At 43.5% G+C, this 21,505-nt stretch overlaps 1 protein-coding gene across 2 annotated transcripts in view; it reads left to right on the top strand.

The window, feature by feature from the left end:
• Window positions 1–2,756: 2,756 nt before the first annotated feature.
• AGXT2 (alanine--glyoxylate aminotransferase 2) overlaps window positions 2,757–21,505 on the top strand; it is a 47,637-nt gene continuing 28,888 nt past the window's right edge. Inside the window, exons 1-7 of one of the 2 annotated variants that reach the window (XM_004017055.6) lie at window positions 2,757–2,922; window positions 9,580–9,668; window positions 10,786–10,970; window positions 14,800–14,923; window positions 16,583–16,677; window positions 19,884–19,977; window positions 20,643–20,736. In XM_004017055.6, coding sequence (XP_004017104.2) covers window positions 2,835–2,922; window positions 9,580–9,668; window positions 10,786–10,970; window positions 14,800–14,923; window positions 16,583–16,677; window positions 19,884–19,977; window positions 20,643–20,736 — 769 coding nt within the window. In that variant the 5' untranslated portion in view covers window positions 2,757–2,834. The remainder of the gene's footprint in view (window positions 2,923–9,579; window positions 9,669–10,785; window positions 10,971–14,799; window positions 14,924–16,582; window positions 16,678–19,883; window positions 19,978–20,642; window positions 20,737–21,505) is intronic. The other variant, XM_042233888.2, reaches the window with a different exon arrangement.

Genomic DNA, 21,505 nt, shown 5'->3' on the forward strand with positions numbered 1-21,505 from the left:
CTCAGATCTTTATTTTAAACAAAAAGCTATATTGTTGACTATAAGCAGTTTATGAAAAAAATTGTGTATACACAGGTACACACATGAGAACAATTTTTTTCTGTTTTCACAGAGAGCATATATTGCATTATGGTGATAAAATAAATGTCTTTCCTTTTGAATAATGAAGGTACAAGTGCTCACTGTGAAATAATTCCGAGTGCCATGCTCTGCTTCCCCACCCTAGGCAGCCCCAGATGGGTACCTCTCACCTTAATAATCTTTAAACTTAAAGCCCCCAAAAAATCTCAGATCAAAGGAGTTTACAGTCCGCAGTGTTCACAGAAGCAAAATAGATCACAGCCCAGTGGAGTTGAGGTCACATGCCAGACTTCAGGAGCTCAATGTTTTCTCACCTCAGTTCAACAGTGTGACAGCTTAGGCAGCCCAGTGAGAGGCTGTGTTGCAACTGGTCTCATTGACGTGGGTCAGTCCCATGGCAGTTGACAAGCCAGACTGCATAATCATCTTCTCCAAACCCCCAAAACAGAATGGGGCTGGGAGCTGGGAACCCACACAAAAGTGGGCAATTTACATTGAATTTAAAACAGTTTCTGTGCTTACCTGGTACCCTCACCTCTCCTGGGCATCTGGGATAAAAAGATTGTTTCCCAGATGTTTGTGGAGGATGTGGCCAAGCCAGTGGGTCCTCTGTGAAAGGCGACTCGAGACGTCCACCCTATATGGTATTTCCCCAACCCCACCCTTCTTGAAGGAGGAGATGGAAAGGATGTGACCACTGGTTGAGCCAAGAGCTGGATCCAGGCACTCAGAGACTCCTCGCCCCCTCTTCTGTCCTTGGCGTGTGCGTTCTGCCCATCATTCACACAGTGGGAACTGGTCCAAGGATGCAGGCTTGAGAGAGTAACATGTACATTACTGGACAGTGTACCTGACTGACTTCACTTAAGGCCTCTATATAAAATTTTAAGGGGCTTCCCTGGTGACTCAGTGGTAAAGAATCCACCTGCCAATGCAGGAGACACGGCTTCAATCCCTGTTCTGGGAAGATGCCACATTCACGGAGCAACTAAACCTGCGCACCATGACCATTGAGCCTGTGCTCTAGAGCCTGGGAACCGCAACTACTGAGCTCACTTGCTACAGCTACTGAAGCCTGAGCACCCTAGAGGCTGTGCTCCGCAGCAAGAAAAGCCTGCGCACCGGCTAGAGAGTAGCCCCTGCTTGCCGCAACTAGAGAAAAGTCCATGCAGCAACAGAGACTCAGCACAGCCAGACAGAAATTAAATCAATAAAATTATTTTAAAAACACATTTTGAGATTCCGGTGGATGGGATGCAAAGATCTACTTTCCAAAGACAAGCCTCATAAGTAAGTTCCCTTGCTTATGAAATCTGCCACCTACCACTGTGGAGAGACCTGCCTCTTTCTTCTGTCCCTCCTTGCCTTCCATTAACAGGAGCCACTTCCACACCAACACCCCCTTACCCTCCCAGCTCCAGCTGTCTTTGTCACTCTCCCCACTTAGGCACTGCCCTACTCCACAGGCACCCACTCCAGAGCTGCTGGAAGAAGTCTATTCACAGCAACTTGGATGGATTTGAAAAGCATGGCTCTGAGTGGAAAAAAAATAAGTATGCATATTTACATAAATTAAAAATGCATTCACCCCAAACAATACACATTTTACAAGAATTTGTTGTTGTTTTATCACTTAGTCGTGTCTGACTCTGTGACCATATGGACTATAGCTCACCAGGCTCTTCTGTCCATAGGATTCTCCAGACAAAAATTCTGGAATGGGTTGCTATTTCCTTCTCCAGGGGATCGTCCCAACCCAGGGATCAAACTGGGGTCTCCTACATTGCAGGTGGATTATTTACTGCTGAGTCACTGGGAAGCCCTTTACGAGAGTACTTATCAAGAAAAAGGTATACATTAAACACACAGAATAGTTACTTATGGAGGTTAAGGGTGCAGGAGAGGCAGGAGTGACAAATGGGAATTTAAGAAATTAAAGCATAGTAAAAATAAACCCCCTAACTCCTCAGCGCTCAACTTCTTGCACTATTCTGATACCTAAGGCAGCAGTCCAGGGCCTTCCCTAGCTATTCGATGCCCCTCTGCTTTCCCATGGACCACCCTCTTCCCCATTAGTCCCTCCTGTCTTCCTCAAGACCCCCCACACCAACAGCAATGTCTTTATCTGTTCACTTCATGCATATCTTCCTTCTTTCTCTTTTTCACTGTTTCCTTTCTAAGTCTCTGACCCTTGCAACTATATCCTGGCCCTTCTCCCATACCCATCATCACCCTTCTGCAGAGAGACGTTCATCCAAAGAGACCTTCATGGGACACAAAACTAATAAAATAGTCCAGGAGAACCAGAGGGGTAGGATGCTGTGGGAGTTGGGGTGGGGGGGGGGGGGAGGTTCCAGATGGAGGGGACATATGTACACCTATGGCTGATTCATGTTGATGTATGGCAGAAACCAACACAATACTGTATAGCGATTATCCTTCAATAAAAAAGGCCAGAAGACTTTTGCTTTGCCTACCTGCCTCCTATTTTCTCTCTCCCTCCCTCTCTTCTTCCCTCTCCCTCTTTCCTTTGCCCTTTCTCTCCCCTTCAGGCACTGTTGCCAACCACGGAAGCTCCGCGGCCCCCCGGAAGTGAAGGCAGTAATCCCTCCACAGCTCCCCTCTGGAGCTCCTCCCCTTCCTTCCTGATCTCAAAGTCCAGCTGGTCAGTGAGCAGTTGAGTCCTTGCTCCGTAGGAAGCACAGGTTTAGTCGCTCCTGCTTCTGTGGGAACTTGCTTCCTGACTGGGAGAAATGATAGGAGCCTGGAGACATTTGCTGAGAGCTTTGCACCTGAAAACCTTATCTCTCTGGACCCCCAAGACGTGCTTTTCCCTTAACGGTGAGTGGAAACCAGGGGGATGTGGGTCAGTGGAAGGGTCAGTGAGAGCAGAAGGGCTGAGTTCTGGAGCTTGTTGCCTGAAATTCTGGAATTCCAGACAGATCATCTAAGACGTGGGCTAGACCCCACCTTGTCAAACCCAGAGCCCCCTTCTCATGTTTAATATTTGGTAATGCATCCTTTCATCCCAAAATGAAATTCATGGGTAATAAAATCAGACTAGACATAATTTTAAACTAAAAATATTTGCAGAAACATAAAGAAGAAATAAAAGAAAGTAATTCAAATAATGAAGTATTAACTGTAGTATACAGATGCTTGAGGATAACTACTTTAAAAGACATAAAGCATCCTCACAAATTTCTGACATCCCCCTAGAAGGTGGTACCCCCCCCCCCACTCAATTACTAACAAGGAAACTAAGCCTCAGAGAAAAGCCTTAGGTAAAGCTTTAAGTGGCTTTACCCAAAGCCACCTAAGCCAGGACTAGACTGTGAACCTCTTCTTCCACGAAGACTCTCCTTTTTCTCCAGCAGGAACAGACCTGGGGTGGCCAGGTCTGGTGGTAGCTTCATGTATTCCTGATTTTCACATAATTCTTGTTTCACTAGGAGCCCACCACCTCCTCACTAATCCCTCTGATGAGATGTGAGCATAAGCAAGCATCATATATCTCATTGATGAGACATAGCAAGACCCCATGCCCCACAGGCCCTGAACAAAGGGGACCCTTTTCCATTGCCCTGTGATGATCAATTTTATCTTCATTTTCTCCACATCTTTCCTTTTCCTCTCTCCTGCCTTCCTCTTCCATTCGCTTTCTTCCCCCTTAACAGCTGTGATTCTTTGAAACTTAATATATATCTGGTGCTCTCATCTTCAACCAAACTTATTAAGGAGTACTATTGTCCCATTTCACAGATGAGACAGAAGGATAAAGGATCATTTAAAAATTTGATCAAAGGCAGAAATGTGGACATGACAACTTGAGATTCAAAGCCAGGTCTGTTTGACTCCAAAGTCAGAGTGATTCCACCAGGCCCTTTCTAAACCACTCTTCTTACAGTTCTGTTTGGATTTCTCTTTTCCCCCAGTCATGGGTCCTTTGCCAGAACACTATTTAACTCCAACATTTTCTGAGAAGGGGCTAGAATTACACCCAGTGTCTCATACTCGGTAAAGAAGACACTATCCTAAAAGTACCGGTTGTTGACAAAGCAAGAGAAAATACTGTGTCTGCTGGCCCTTCCCCTTTTCTACTCCATCCCTGAGGGTTGTGGAGCTGGGCTGGGGGTGGGACCAGGTGAGGCTCGGTGCCTAGAGATCTTGATCAACTCAGCAGAGATTCTTCCACCAAGGGCACTGCAGGGAAGAAGTCATCTTGCAAAAACCCACAACACATAGACATGGGTGTCCTACTCTACCTGGCTTTTCAAAACACTTTGGTGCTTGACTTCCACTTTCTTACCTACTAGTCTTAAATACCCGCCTGCTTGTTTGTTCATCCAAGCACACACGTATTGAACACACCCTTCTTATGGACCTGCTGGGTTCTACAAATAGACATTTAGTCAATAAGTAATTGAGCACTTACCCCTGTGCTTAAACCAAGCCACAGTGTGCAAAACAAAACCTTAGTCCTTATGTGTCTCAGTGGGGGAGACTGAGGATAAACAGAAAAACACATAAATATATTTTTAAAATATCCAGTAGAGATATGGGCTATAAATTATGGTGAGGGGATAGGAAAATACAATGAGGGGAGGGAAGACAGGGTTCATGTTAGATAGAAAGATCACCTAGTGTAAGTATTGCCAGATATGCAAAAAAAAAAAAAGTGTCACAATCCTTATGTAACACCTACATGTATATTGTGCGATATATGTGTGCATGCAATATTCAGCCTTGCCCCTGTCTGACGGGCACAATCGCTTTAAGCTAACTATATTCACAAAGTTACAGAAGCAATTTGTTTTTTGGATGAAAGAGTATAGAAAATATCTTAGCTGTGCCTTGTTTATTAATTAGCTAAATTGGCGCTAGTGGTAAGGAATTCATCTGCCAGTGCAGGAGATACAAGAGACTCAGGTTCTATCCCTAGGTTGGGAAGATCCCCTGGAGGAGGAAATGGCAACCCACTCCAGCATTCTTGCCTGGAGAACCCCATGAACAGAGAAGCCTGGTGAGCTACAATCCATGGCGTCGCAAAGAGTCCAACACAACTGAGCACACACACACACACACACACACACACACACACAAATTATTGAATGCATAACATGTTCAGGCAAGTGGGTATACACTCAAACATACCATTTTGCTACCATCTGCCTTCTCTCCCACAAGGAGGGGTGCATAGGAGAGCAAATTAATTGCACATAACCCCCATTTCCAGCTGAGAAACTTCCCAAGCCTCCAGCAAAGTTTTTCCTAAGGAAATCATTCAAATTAGCCTAAAAGTAGGTGTTCCACCTACACCACCAGACCATCCTTTCTGCCATCTGTGGACTGATCTAAGCCCAACAGAAAGCTGGGAGGGGCTCAGACTAGGCTTGCCCCCAAAAGTGCCAAAAGGAAGGACAAGAGTCACCAGCCTCAGAATCAGGCAGAGCTCTTGCAAGTGAACAACGTCGACTGGCCCCGGTTCACTTTAAGCAAAGGAACATTTATTGGAAGGATATGGAGGTGTTTGTAAGAATCAACAGGGTGGTGAGGGGTGGCTCAAAACTGCAAACACCTCACTTTTAATCACATCCTCAGCTCTAAGGTGAGTGATAATATCTTCCTTTCTAAACCCATTGGCTACGCCAAGTATCAAATGAGACACCCAAAGTGACAAGTTTGTTTTGGTTTTGAATTTTTAATTAAAGATATTTATTTCAGTTTTTTTTATTGGAATATAGTTGCTTTACAATATCATGTTAGTTTCTGCTGTACAGCAAAGTGGATCAATGATACATGTACATGTATCCCCTCTTTTTTTGATTTCGTTCACATTTAGGTCGCCACAGAGCACTGAGTAGAGTTCCCTGCACTCTACAGTAGGTTCTCATTAGTTACCTATTTTACACATAAGAGTGTACAGCTGTCAATCCCAATCTCCCAATCCATTCCCCCTCTCGACAACTTTTTTAAAGTGACTTAATATACCATGCAGAAACAAGGTGTCATTAGCACTTTAATAAACTTCTTTAATATTCTACCAAGTATGAGCATTGTATATTTTCAAATGTTTTATAATCTTTTTTTTTTCATTTGAAAGAATCACAAGCTCTTGATAAATTTCCACTCTGTGTTGAAAGCTGGTTATGAATATTAGAAAACTTTTCACCATTACAAAGAGAATTTCCCCTAGAATTTTCACCTGGAAATCCTCAGGTGCACAATTTCCAGGAGTCTCAGAGAAGCTTTATTAAACTTCAAATCTATGGCATCCTCAAAATACAGGTTATTTTGAATAGAGAACGCAGGCAATTAACAATATATTTAGGTTTTTTCTAGTAAATAATGAAAACGGAAGCATTTTGCTTCTTTTTGTCCACTGATTATCATATTTTCTATTTTTGTTGAGTTTGGGTTGTTTAGCAAGAGAGATTTTTAGCTGTTTTAAGATGTTATCTACATTTTTTTCCTTTTTTCATTAAAGTACAAACAGCTTAGTTTCATGCATACAAATAGTGATTCAATATTTTTATAAACTATATTCTATTTAAATAATTATAAACTATCGGCTATATGCCCTGTGCTATACAATATATTCTTATGCCTTACTTATTTTATACATAGTGAAAGTGAAGTCGCTCAGTCGTGTCCAACTCTTTGCGACCCCATGGACTGTAGCCTACCACGCTCCTCCATTCATGGGATTTTCCAGGCAAGAGTACTGGAGTGGGTTGCCATTTCCTTCTCCAGAGGATCTTCCCAACCCAGAAATCTTCCCAACCCTGGGTCTCCCACATTGTAGGCAGACACTTTACCATCTGAGCCACCAGGGAAGTTATGCATAGTAGGTATACCTTTTAATCTCTTACCCATGTCTTGCCCCTCCCCCCATCCTTCTCACCACTGGTAACCCCTAGTTTGTTCTCTATATCTGTGAGTTGGTTTCTTTTTTGTTGTTAATATGGTTATTCACTTGTTTTATTGTTTGGATTCCACATATAAATATGAGATGTTATTTAGACTTATTTTATTGTTGACATTTTTTTCCTACTTGATAACTAATCTTTCTTCCTTCCCTCTTCCTTCCTGAGAGCAAAATTCTATGAATTTCATTTTGAGCCCTCATTTCACCATCATATTCCCATGAATTTGGTGAATAAACAAATGAATGATTGAATATACCTACCTTGACCACTTAAAATTCAAGTTTTCTTTATCGAATTTTTCCAACTCCCCTTATTTTCCTCTCCAGACCACTTTCATAATTTCCTGTAGCTTTGGAGTCAAGAGACCTTTCAGTCTCCTCGGTGGGTAGCTTCAATTCTACAGGTAGGAAAATGAGACTGCAGGATTGAAGAGAGCTTGAATTCTTAGAAACACTCAGAATTTTTTTCCCCATTTCAGAAGAGTAACTAATGTAGAGAGACACAATGAAAAGCTTTTCAAAAGGTGAAATTCTCAGAAAACTTAGTTTTATTTTTGGGTCATTTCTATGTATGGATAGCCAAAGCCATTTGCTTCTAAATTAAGAGCAATCATGACTATTTAGAGCAGAAAAGTGAATGAACTCTTTCATGAAAGAAACAAAACATATTCAGAGTCATTACTTTCCAGCTCATTTAAAAACACAATTGTTCATTGTGTTTCTCAGGATGATGACCCCATAGCCACACAAAACTCCAACATTTCATCCGTGGATTCAAACTTTCATGCTGAACAAGACAAATCATTTGCCAAGCTCTCTCCACCTGTAAAATTATCTATACTGACCTTGAACCTCAAAATTAGTAGCATTCTTTTCCAAGAGTACTTATAAAGTTTCTAGACATCTCTTTCAGCTCCAATGTTCTCTGATTCTATTATTCCATCCCCTGCTATATAGAGGGGTCAAAATCTGTGATGGAAAAGGAGGGTGGAGGTAGCCAGTGAATGGGCAAAATGGTACCAGGCTGGGAGTCAGAAACTCAAAGTTTTGTTCTTCTTCAGTAGCTACCTGGCTTGGTGATCTTAAATTAATTCACCACTTTAGGATGGCTTCTACATCTATAAAATGAGCATCTTGACCAAAAGCAAAAAAAAAAAAAAAAACCACACGTAAGCTTCCTTCTAGCTCCAAATATTTAAGGATTCCTCTGGCTCCAGTTTATCTTGTGTTTTCCTGGACTTTGAGTCGTGTTTTACAAGAAGGTTTTGTCTTCTAAGTCTCTTTGGATATATGTGCTATTATAGTCCATGGCCTAGCACCCCTTTTTTGTCCTCCCCAGCAATAGTCAACAGCCATTCATTCCTTGTTTATTGAGAGCCAACGCAGTACCAGAAACTGGGATTGGCACTGGGATTCAGGGACCAGGCAGCCCAAAGCTTAGGAAGCACCTCCATTAACAAAAAGGATGTACTCCAGCAACCCTCCGGCCCTGAGGGAAGTTTGAGCTGAGCAGAGAACCGCCGTCCTTACAGTATGGCAGCAGAGGGAAGAGCCTCCCAAGTTTGCGAGGGACCAAGGCGGGAGAAACCATGACTTTCCCCAGTAACTTCCGTGCCTTCCCTCAGATTCGAGAGGAACTCTTTTTTTTCTCCAGAAATTTATTATTTTTTATTTTTTATTTTATTGAAGTATAGTTGATTTACAATCTTGTGTTCACTTCTGCTATGCAGCAAGTGATTCAGCTACACACACATATATATGCATTCTTTTCCATATTCTTTCCCATTGTGGTTTATCATAGGATATTAAATACAGTTCCCTGTGCTATACAGTAGGACCTTGTTGTTTAAGAAAATTCATCATTGGGAATTCCCTGACTAGGCAGTGGTTAGAACTCTGCCTTTTCACTGCTAAGGGCCTGGGGTCAATTCCTGGTCAGGGAACTAAGATCCTGCAAACCTCAATGCATGGCCAAAAAAAGAAAAAGTTAATTATTAAGGTACCTCAGTCTGTAGCCTGTGCAGGTGTCTGGACACTGGCCTGGTGACATCGGAGGCCAGAAAATTCCATCCTCTGATCATGCTCAGAGCCTCCACTTTGGGTTTTTGTGTTGCTATTTTTTTATTTTATTGGAATATAATTGCTTTACAATGTTATATTAGTTTCTGCTGGAAGTAAATCAATTACGCTGAGGCATTTGTAACTGAGATGTTCCCAGGCAGAACACCCATCACCTCGCCTCTTTCCCTACCTCCAGTTGCCTTCCCCCACATCTCAGACCACCCTGCTGGCACCATAAGCACCCCAACCCCTCCACCTTTGGGGAGGCACTTCTGAGACTCATTCTCCTCGCCTGGCTGCCTGGTAATAAACTCTTTCTGAGCTGTTTGTTTTTTTGTTTTTTAAAAAAAAAAAAAGATAACTCAGTTTTAAATCCAAACTTTAAATGATTTTCTCAAAACTAGGAAATAAAATTGCCCTCAGGACTTTGATTTGAGTGACGACAGGTCATTTTTACGAACAGGCCTGTGTGATGCTTAGTTGAGGACATTAACCCACTCCGCTTTCAGCCGGTGCTTTCTGGACATCTGTGACCAGGTGCGGCCTTCATACAAAGCCCAGCATGCCGCCATGTGACTTCACACCCGAAAGATACCAGGTAAGCATCAAGGTTTTAGGAGAACTCCAGTGAGGCAGTTCTTCTCAGGAGGGCCAAGGTAACTGTTTCCTCAAGAAAAACCCACAGATGGCCCTGCCTGCCACTGAGCTATCTCAGATATCACAGCCTTCAAATCAGTGGGAGCCTCCAAACTCTCTTACCCAACTCGGTGGTATTGTTTGAAGTGTGTGTGTGTGTGAGAGAGAGAGAGAGAGAAAGAGAGCGAAAGGCAGAGATGGGGAGACAAAGCAGAGGGAGACAGAGAGTACAAGGAGGAGACTGTCCATGGCCATACATGTATCACAGGGATACAGGTGTACATGCACACACAAGAAGAAATACACAGGCCACGCATGTGATGGCACTCATTTCATTCCATCCCATCCGTCAGTGCCTGATCTGACCTTCCTGAGTCCGCCATCACAAAGTGTCATTCTCATTTTGCAGTCACGCAATAAATATTGGACTCATTCTCTCTCCTTTCCTCTCTTTCTCTTTCACTCTTTCTCTTTCTCTCTCCAACCACCCCCCGCCCTTCATTCTACATGACATTCATAAGTTAGAAACTGTAGAATCAATAAAGTCAGGAGAGACCCACAGAGATGAGAAGGATAGGACAGAAGCTTTATAATTAAAGTCATGAACACTACAAGCACTCCGTTTTTTTTAATCCGCCAAAAAAAAAGAAATTAGAGGGAAAAAAACATGATACTTCAGACATTTATTTCAGTCTCTTTTTTCACAGCTAAAATCAACTCAAAGCCAAGGCTTTCTATGGAGAGGTAGAAAATTCAAGCCTCCTTCTTCATGTTTCGGAGAAGGTAATGGCAACCCACTCCGGTACTCTTGCCTGGAAAATCCCATGGAACCTGGTAGGCTGCAGTCCATGGGGTCTTCATGTTTGATGTGGAAAAGGATCAAAGGGCCACATGAATAATTTCCTCCACTTGAGAGGAAGGCTCTGGGTATATCTTGCAAGGAGGTCCCTGGGCAAAGAGTCACCCTGGTGAGTGAGGTCAGTGGGGAGCCCAGGTGCTGCTGTGTGGACCTGCTGTTGATCTGTAAGCAATGTGGGGGTAAGGAAGATGCTAAGCACTTAACTCTTGTCTACTTACAGTCCCTGGCCTATAGCCGAGTCCTGGAGGTCCATAAGCAACATCTCTCTCCTATGCACACAGCCTATTTCCCAGAGCCCCTGTTGCTCCACCAGGGACACATGGAGTGGCTCTTTGATCATGAGGGAAACAGATACCTGGATTTCTTTTCTGGGATTGTCACTGTCAGTGTTGGCCACTGCCACCCGTGAGTATCCTTAAAATTTCTAGATTTTTCACCCCAAGAGTTATATGGAAAACAGGCTAGGGATCGCGTTAGTGACTCAGAACCTCAGTGAAAAACTCTCTCTCTTTAGGCACATGGCAGTTTGTGGCTATCATGCTCCTCCCTATTTTTGGGGTAACAACAACAAAAATCTTCATACCATGCTTTGCCTTTTCTTAACAATGTAAGATTTTGTCATCCTCATGGCACATGCAATGGGATGTGTACCATGTGATTGGAGTATGGCTGTGTGTGTGTTTCTCCTCAATAGTAGCTATAGCTTTTCAAAGAGAGGGCACGCACTGAGGAAAGGGCAGTGAAAGTGAAAGTGTCAGTCACTCAGTTGTGTCCGACTCTGTACAACCGCATGGACTATAGCCTGCCAGGCTTCTCTGTCCATGGAATTCTCCAGGCAAGAATACTAGAGTGGGTAGCCATTCCCTTCTCCAGGGGATCTTCCCAACCCAGGGATCGAACCTGGGTCTCCTGCCTTGCAGGCAAATTCTTTACCACTGAGCCACCAGGGAAGCCCAGAGAAGGAGGGCAGAAGAGGAAAGGGCAGAGAAGAAGGGAAAACCTGGTATTCTCGGAGTACACAGGGCAGGTGGGGAGGGGGGATAAGAGATGATGAGAGATGAGAAATCACTTCTAATCCAACTCTTCTTCTTCTTCTTTTTTTTTTTTTTTACTTTATTTTACTTTACCATACTGTATTGGTTTTGCCATACATTGACATGAATCCACCACGGGTGTATACAAGCTCCCAATCCTGAATCCCCCTCCCACCTCCCACCCCATATCATCTCTCTGGATCATCCCCATGCACCAGCCCCAAGCATCCTGTATCCTGTATCCTGTATCGAACATAGACTGGCACTTCGTTTCTTACATGATAGTATACATGTTGCAATACCATTCTCCCAAATCATCCCACCCTCTCCCTCTCCCTCAGAGTCCAAAAGTCCGTTCTATAACTCTTCTTTATCAACTCTGTGCAATGGAAGAGGAAAGAAAGGATGATGAGAAGACGATGTAACCGGAGCTGAAAATTTACACCACAAGTGGATGACTGCATTAATCTTGAGATTTTCTGTGATTCTGATCATCAGCCCACATGCGGATACCCTGGTCAGGTCCCTCTGCGGTCCTTTTTGTTTGAGTGCAGCCATCTCATTTTAAGATCTATTCTGGCTTGCCTTCAATAATCTGATCAATAAAACTCATAGTACATGGGGCAAAAATCAAGCAGCAAGTCTAAATAAGGTGTGGGCCCTTCTGTGCAAGAGAGGGTGAAAGGTCTTTTCCATGAGCACCTGTAAGGCCATGAGGAGGGAGTTATACTCCCAGGTCCAGCCCTCACCTGTTCCTCCCTCAGCTGTCTGCATCTTCAGGAGGAACTAGTCCCAAACGAAGGGCTTCCCAGGCGGCGCTAGTGGTAAAGAACCCGTCTGCCAATGCAGGAGATGAAACAGACGCAGGTTCGATCCCTGGGTCAGAAAGATCCCCTGAAGTAGGAAACGACAACCCACTCCAGTATTCTTGCCTGCAGAATCCCATGGATGGAGGAGCCTGGAAGGCTATGGTCCATAGAGTCACAAAGAGTCAGACATGACTGAAGCAACACAGTACATACCCACAGTCCCATACCACGTTCTGAGGAGTGTGAAAAATAAATTTCAGATATATTTTAAAACATAAGATAAACATGCATGAAAGAAGTAAAGAAAAATGAAGTAGAGAGCATTTCTAAACAGTCGCATTGAATCCTCCCAATTACGTGCAACATGGTGCCTGTGAATGAACCCCTCCCACTGGCTCCCATGACCTTGGTGCATCTCCTGGTCACCCACTGACCATTCACCTCATCCCTCTGACCCCCTAACTCTGGGTGTTTCCAGCTCTTTCCTGAGCCCTCCCCTCTTCTCTCTATACTCCCTCCTTCTCTTGTTATTTCCCGGACAGAACTGGCCTCACCCCATCTCCCCACCTCTTCTCGCTTAGTTGCTACATTTCAGCAGCCTCATCCAGCTGTTCAGCCTCGGCTCCTCACCAAGCTATGATAACATGTCTAAGACACCCAACGTGGGCAGTGAGATGCCCCATGTCTCCCTCAGCCTCCAGGATACCCCCTGCCCATGATACTCCACCATCAGCTGCAAATCGACTTTACAAAGACCAAATCCACTGTGCTTCCCACAGAACTGTTTCTAGTCACATACTCATTTATTCAAGGAGCACATATGAGCCACCTCCTCTGGGTAAGTTCTTGCTAGGAGCTGGGTAGTTAAAACAAGACTGGTTGTGCTTCTCAACCAACCCTGGGGTTTCCCCCGCTATCACAGGAAAGAATACTAAAGTCATCTTGGGCCCTTTTCTGCCTTTCACTCTATATAACCAACCTGATACCAAGATCTAGTTTCCCTCCACTGAAATGCCTTTCCCTACTAGCCCCTCTCAGGAGGTCTCAGTGTCCTAGTTCTGCTCCCCATCCCCCAACACCTGGAAGGCTACCATGCCTTCCAGGTAACTGGCCTCACCAATTCCAGTCTTCCCTCCTACCTTCATGTGGCTCTCAGATTTATTTTGCTAAAGAATGCTTTTGTCAAGTGTCTCTTCCACGTAAGAGGTTATTAATAATCCACAATTTTCTGAAGTGAGATCTGTGGGACACTGATCACAGGAGAGGTTCATTGTTAAAGGGTTCCATTAGAAAATAAGGTTGGGAAACGCACTAAACTCCATCTCTCCCTCCTGGGGAGACACAGGGCACATTAGCCTATTAAAGGTACTGATAAGTCCTGCAGTAAAGAATTTGATCTGGTATTCCTCAAAATTGTTTAACCACTGAACTGATTCTTTTTTTTTTTTTTTTTTTGGTGTATCAATTATTGATAAAAGACTTCAGCCATTTCTCTTCTCTGGAACAAGTTCACACACCTTGGCCTGTCTTTTCAAGGCATTCCAAGTCAGGTCTCACATATTTATATACCTTTAGTTCCTTCTTTCAGGGAAGGCAATGGCACCCCACTCCACCGAAAATCCCATGGGTGGAGGAGCCTGGTGGGCTGCAGTCCACGGGGTCGCTAAGAGTCGGACACGAATGAGCAACTTCACTTTCACTTTTCACTTTCATGCACTGGAGAAGGAAATGGCAACCCACTCCAGTGTTCTTGCCTGGAGAATCCCAGGGACTGGGGAGCCTGGTGGGCTGCCATCTATGGGGTCGCACAGAGTCGGACACGACTGAAGCGATTTAGCAGCAAGAGCAGTTCCTTCTTTCCCTCAAAGTGAGACTTTGGATTCACAGAATGTGATAACAGAATGTTCATAAATATCGACCATTACTAAGACCCAAATCTTGGGATCGTCTTTAAAGGAAAAGTTGTTGATCTTATAAACATGTGTTTGATTGAGCTATAATTCTTTAGAATAAAATGGAAAGACACCCAGGCTTACATGTAGTCTTCTCTATTTTCCAAACTCTTTAAAGCGTAGTTAATAAGAAAATCTAGTTAGAAGAGATTATACCTTCAAAATTCCTTCTTCTCTGGAAATTTATCTTTTAAAATCCCCAGCAATCAATCACTTAGTCCTCTTTTGAACACTTTTCTTGGTCAGGAATTCATTACCTTTTGAGGCAATACGTTCCATTACCAGATACTTCTGGTAGCTAGAGAAGCACTTTCTTGTGTTTGGTTGACTCTTGAAACTCTTTGATAAATACCTATCGGTTTTAATTCAATGGTCAGTGTTGTGCGGGGAGGGACATGCCCACGGCAGTGTGGGTAACTCTGCTCTTCCCTTTATCCAGGAAAGTAAATGCAGCGGCGCAAAGGCAGCTGGGCCTCCTGTGGCATACAAGTTCTGTCTTCTTCCACCCTCTGATCCACGAATATGCAGAGAAGCTTTCAGCACTTCTTCCTGAGCCGTTGAAGGTCTGATGCTCATAACTCAAACGGGCAGGATCTGCTGATCCCAGGGAAGTGGGATGGGGAAATGAGAGTATGGGCGCGGAATGTGGTCTGTGCACTCAACATCTAAAGTGAGTGTACTGGTAGCCATGTCTGAAAGCACTCAAGAAGAGAGAAACCAATGAATTGCTGCTAAAACCAGCTGACATTCACTTCATCAGCTCCAAGCGGCTGCCTCTCCTGATCATTTTCCTTACCATATCTTTGCAGACATCACTTCAGGGGGCCCAGCCTTCCTGACGCTCTCCTCTGTGTTACTCAGGAAGTTTTCATCTCTTGGCTCCACACTGCCTCTGCCAAGCCATTGGCATTTCTTCTTTAACAAAGAGTGAACCCATTTTTTTTAGAAAATTAATATACCGTTAAATTCATTTGGTCTGAGATGCAGTTTGATATTTTGCTAAATGGGATGTTTTTCTGCATCTGAAATGATTGACTTTTTAAACTGGATTGAGAAGTTAAAATGTTGGCCAAAATTTGCATTTCAGGACTCAATGAGTTAATATCTATGTAAAACAGTGCCCCGTACCTGGTGTCAGCTATGATTATTATTTTACCATATTATCTAAGTACCCTATTTCCTATATGATATACAAGAGATGAAGAAATCTGAAATAGCTGTAACCTAAGTTCAGGGCAGGACTCCAAACTCTTGGTTACCTCAGTCAGGAACCCCAACATTGGATCCATGCTCAGTCTTGTCCGACTCTTTGCGACCTCATAGACTCTAGCCCACCAGGCTCCTCTGTCCAAGGAATTTTCCAGGCAAGAATATTGGAATGGGTTGCCATTTCCTACTCCAGGGGATCTTCACGACCCAGGGATCGAACTGTGTCTCTTCCATCTCCTGCATTTGCAGGCAGATTCTTTACCAACTGCACCACCTGAGGAGCCCCTTAGATGGTGCTGTCTAGCCTTAAAGTTCATTTGACGGACCCTAAATGGCAATCCACTCCAGTACGATTGTCTGGAAAATCCCATGGACAGAGGAGCCTGGTAGGCTACAGTCTATGGGGTTGCAAAGAGTCGAACACGACTGAGCGACTTCACTTTCACTCTAAAACCTAAAATCAGGTTAGGAAGGATCCAGTGCCCTTGAGCACTCCGCTTTCCTTCAGCCAGGATAAGCTGCACTTTTTGTTTGTTTGCTCACTTTTTTTAACATTCACAAACACTGAACAGACAGGCTGGGATATCCTCTGGGGGCCTCTGGGCCAAGCCTTCAGAGTCAAGCAGAATGATTCAGTTTCAAGAGCCAAGAGACGAAGTTCTCAGATTTCCTTGGTTGCTAACCACTGTACATCTCAACAAGCCTCTCCATCTTAGCACTTCGAAGAGCATCAAGTAATTCTAATGGAAGCCGGGAATGTTTCACAATTTGGGCAATCCCTTAGCCATTGTTGTATCTCTAGTGCTCAGCAGCTGCTCAATGAAGAGCTATAGAATCAATAATTAAATGATGAGACTCCATGGGGTCACAGAGTCGGACAGAACTGAGCGACTGAACTGATTGGTATGAAGGGAACTCTTCTTAATAATCAGAGGCTGGGATACACTCTTTCACAATTTCAAATGAATTCAACAATCTGTGTCTCATGACCATGTGTACTTTTTTTCCTCCAGGTCGTTTTCTTGGTGAACAGTGGTTCAGAGGCCAATGACCTAGCCATGCTGATGGCCAGAGCACACTCAGACAGCACAGACATCATTTCTTTCAGGTAACCACACCTCGGAGATTCATTTTAACACTGACTCACCCCAGTATTAAATGTTGGCCTCTAAAATATAGCCTAGAGCAGGAGAGAGACTTTCACAGGGCTGTTTTTCTAATTTCAGGATTTAGGGTAGGACCCACCAAATGAATTTTATGGATGGATAGCACCATAAAAATTGGCCTGATCCAAGTAGGGGTCCCTAACTAATAGAGTTTGGAAGCCTAGTTATGTCATAAATTCTCTATAAAATTAAAAAGAAGGCTACAAGGCCGCTTTCTAACTTTAAAGATATGGTATAGAAACAAACACATTGTTAATAAACTATGTGCTGTGCGCTAAGTCACTTCTGTCATGTCTGACGTTTTGCAATCCAATGGTCTGTAGCCCACCAGGCTCCTCTGTCCATGGGATCTCCCAGCAAGAGTACTGGAGTGGGCTGCCATGCTTCCTCCAGGGGATCTTCCTGACCCAGGGATCGGGCACACGTCTCTTATGTCTCTTCCACTGGCAGGTGTGTTCTCTACTACTATCACCACCCGGTGTGCTCCAAAACAAAATACAAATTTAAAAAGAATAAATTAAAAGTAAAAAGAGATATGGTATTGACTGCACCCTATGCCAGATAGTGAAAGACTGGTCTGCACCCCCAGAAACTTTGCCATGTGACACTGGACTCACTTTCATCTTTGCTTATGATAAGAAGCCGTATACTTATTTCACAGCGCCAGTTGTACCATTTTTCACCTTTTTTTCTAAATTCAGAGTTCAGCTCAGTTCAATCACTCAGTTGTGTCCGACTTTTTACAACCCCATGGACTGCAGCACACTAGGCTTCCCTGTCCAGCACCAACTCCCAGAGCTTGCTCAAATTCATGTTCATTGAGTCGGTGATGCCATCCAACCATCTCATCCTCTGTCATCCCTTTTTCCTCCTGCCCCCAATCCCTCCCAGCATTAGAGTCTTTTCCAATAAGTCAACTCTTTGCATGAGGTGGCCAAAATACTGGAGTTTCAGCTTTAGCATCATTCCTTCCAAAGAACACCCAGGGCTGATCTCCTTTAGAATGGACTGGTTGGACTTCCTTGCAGTCCAAGGGACTCTCAAGAGTCTTTTCTAACACCACAGTTCAAAAACATCAATTCTTCAGCACTCAGCTTTCTTCACAGTCCAACTCTCACATCCATACATGACCACTGGAAAAACCATAGCCTTGACTAGATGGACCTTTGTTGGCAAAGTAATGTCTCTGCTTTTTAATATGCTATCTAGGTTGGTCATAACTTTCCTTCCAAGGAATACGTATCTTTTAATATATTAATTAATTTATTCATTTATTTGGTGGTGCTGTGCCGGCTTTTCTCTAGTTGTTGTGAGCAGGGCCTCACGCCAGGCCTCCCTGTCCATTACCAACTCCCAGAACCTACCCAAACTCATGTCCATTGAGTTGGTGATGCCATCCAACCATCTCATCCTCTGTCATCCCCTTTTCCTCCTGCCCTCAATCTTTCCTAGCATCAGGGTCTTTTTCAATTGAGTCATCTCTCCACATCAGGGGGCCAAAGTATTGGAGTTTCAGCTTCAACATCAGTCCTTCCAATGAACACCCAGGACTGATCTCCTTTAGGATGCATTGGTTGGATGTCCTTGAAGTCCAAAGGACTCTCAAGAGTCTTCTCCAACACCACAGTTCAAAAGCATCAATTCTTTGGTGCTCAGCTTTTTTTATAGTCCAACTCTCACATCCACACATGACTACTGGAAAAACCATAGCCCTGACTAGACGGACCTTAGTTGGCAAAGTAATGTCTCTGCTTTTGAATATGCTATCTAGGTTGGTGATAACTTTCCTTCCAAGGAGTAAGCGTCTTTTAATTTCATGGCTGCAATCACCATCTGCAGTGATATTGGAACCCAGAAAAATAAAGTAAGCCACTGTTTCCACTGTTTCCCCATCTATTTCCCATGAAGTGATGGGACCAGATGCCATGATCTTCATTTTCTGAATGTTGAGCTTTAAGCCAACTTTTTCACTCTCCTCTTTCACTTTCATCAAGAGGCTCTTTAGTTCTTCTTCACTTTAGGTGGTGTCATCTACATATCTGAGGTTATTGATATTTCTTCCAGCAATCTTGATTCCAGCTTGCGCTTCCTCCAGCCCAGCATTTCTCTGCATAGAAGTTAAATAAGCAGGGTGACAATATACAGCCTTGCTCCTTTTCCTAATTGGAACCAGTCTGTTGTTCCATGTTCAGTTCTAACTGTTGCTTCCTGACCTGCATACAGATTTCTCAAGAGGCAGGTCAGGTGGTCTGCTATTCCCATCTCTTTCAGAATTTTCCACCAGTTTATTGTGATCCACACAAAGGTTTTGGCATAGTCAATAAAGCAGAAATAGATGTTTTTCTGGAACTCTCTTGCTTTTTCAATGATCCAGCGGATGTTGGCAATTTGATCTTTGGTTCCTCTGCCTTTTCTAAAACCACCTTGAACATCTAGAATATGTATGTCCAGATAAATCATAATCTATTAAGAGCAGTCTTGGTCCTACTAGGGTTCAATACATGTTTGTGTTTCCGCTTTCAGGATATATAACCATTCCTTTGAATAGTCTTAATAGTCCTAAATCCTTTTTGAAGGGTGATTTTGATTTGGGAAGTTGTCCAAACTTATTTGAAACCAAGAGATTAGGATAATTTGTAATAAATATGACTGTTTCAGTTTCCAGAAATAAAGCCTGTGTTTCTTCTATGCTGACTAGGATGGCTTATGAGACACTTGAAGAAAAGTTCCCAAAAATGTTAAGTGACCACCGCATCACAGGAACAAATACTCATCTTCTCCAAGAGATTACTTTGCAGACTCATTGAATATATAATTTCTGGTATGTTGCTAAAAGATGAGTCTCATTGCTTAGAGGAACAGAGTAGGGCAGGTCTAAGGTCAGAGCTCTTGGCCAGATGGCCTCCAAAATTCCTTTCACAATTCAAATCTGTGATGCTAGGAGAAAACATGAATAGGTGAATTCATTTGACACAGGCTTAGAAGATTTCTTTGAGATCATTGAGGCTGTAGGTCAATGGTGCTCTTTTTCATCTCCATAGCTTTCATGGATTTTTTTTTTTTTTTTTTGTCCAACCCAGTGTTCCACAGGCCAGTCATCAAATGAAAGCACACTTAACCCAGCCCTCCCACTCTGTTCTGTCTGCAGAGGAGCCTACCATGGATGCAGTCCTTACACGCTTGGCTTGACAAATGTGGGCATCTATAAGATGGACCTGCCTCATGGGATGGGCTGCCAACCAGTAAGTTCTGAGATGTTTGCCTTATTTCTCTAAAGACTCCTAGGTGCATGGAATCATGGATCAGATTTTTCCAGTCATTAGGACTAGAAACTATGACGCCTGTGATTAATCAAGGCCTCAATTTGACTTAATCAAATAAAAGACCATTTAAAGGAGACATTTCTTAGAAGACCTTCAGAGTCTGAGTAATACTTAATATTAGAGATCCTTTTACATTTTGTTTTGTTTTTAAGTAAAACTGAGTCAATTACAAATAAATGCATTGAAATAAGTTCCCAGAGCCTTGAATGCATATAATTTCCTTATACTCATCCTTGTACTCACCTTCTGTTCTCACCCACTGTACCCACCTTTTCAGCATCAGAATCAGATACCTAATTATTCTCATTCTTTCAGATGCCATTACCCACCAAACTCGAGCCAATTGTTTCCAGGCAGACACGGAAATCAGTTTCCTTTGTAGAGTGGCCTCATAACTGATTTCCAAGAACAAAATTATCTCTTCAAAGCAGAATATCAAGTTTTTGTCCTAAGTGGGAGAAGAGTAAGGAAGGAATCTTAGTATCAAGTTAAGAAGCCCTCTTGCCTTGATTGGTACCATATGTTGCCTCAAATTGACTGTCTTGTGTTCATGTCTTGCCAAACTCCCTCTTTGTCGTTTGCAGACAATGTGCCCAGATATTTTCCGTGGCCCTTGGGGAGGAAGCCACTGCCGAGATTCTCCAGTGCAAACAATTAGGAAATGCAGCTGTGCACCAGGTCCAACTGAGGGGGAGGGTGGCACGTGGGGTAAGGTCAGGAGGGGGAAGGAGTGAGAAGAAAGGCAAATTGGAAAAAGTGGGAAAGGCAAAAGTCAAGTCAAATACAACTAGGAAGTCACTCCTCACTGAGCCAACAGTGCTTATAGCCAATAACCGCAATATCATCAGAGCATCCACCCCCTGTTAGGAAACACATCTCAGCATCTCACGCTTATCAGACCTAAGGCAGAAACACACTGTCACCCAGTGCTTCCTCAGAGGCATTCTCTCAGCTCTCCTAGCAATGGTTCTGCTACCAATTTAATAGGAAAACAAGGTTGAGGAGATCATTCACCAGTTCCCAATGGAGGTCACCAATTCCCAATGCACAAAGGGGAAAGAACACTTTTAGAAATTTCGAAACTCCAGTCAGGAAGTTCCCCAGGGACTCAGAATACCAGCCAAAGAGTATTTGTCAAAACAGAAGGTGGTTCCTGAAGGCTGTTGACATGTCCTCAAAAACTGTAAAGACCTTCAGGAAAGCTGTTATTCATCAAATGCATTGTTATTTACATTCTTTGCCGCTTCCGCACATGAGGGAGAGGAGGCCTGGAAGCTGCCTGAGTTCTTGATTTGTCAGCAAGCCCCACCCCGTGCTTGTCATCACAGGGCAGGACCCTTTGGGTGACTGCTCCCAAATAGCACTGGAGGAAAGCATGAAGTTCTCCTGCCAAGAGCTCTTTAATGAAACAGTGTGAGTCACTGGGCTGAGAAGAAGAAGGTAAATG

The sequence above is a fragment of the Ovis aries genome, chromosome 16 (genome assembly GCF_016772045.2).
Source record: "Ovis aries strain OAR_USU_Benz2616 breed Rambouillet chromosome 16, ARS-UI_Ramb_v3.0, whole genome shotgun sequence".
Taxonomy (NCBI): domain Eukaryota; kingdom Metazoa; phylum Chordata; class Mammalia; order Artiodactyla; family Bovidae; genus Ovis; species Ovis aries.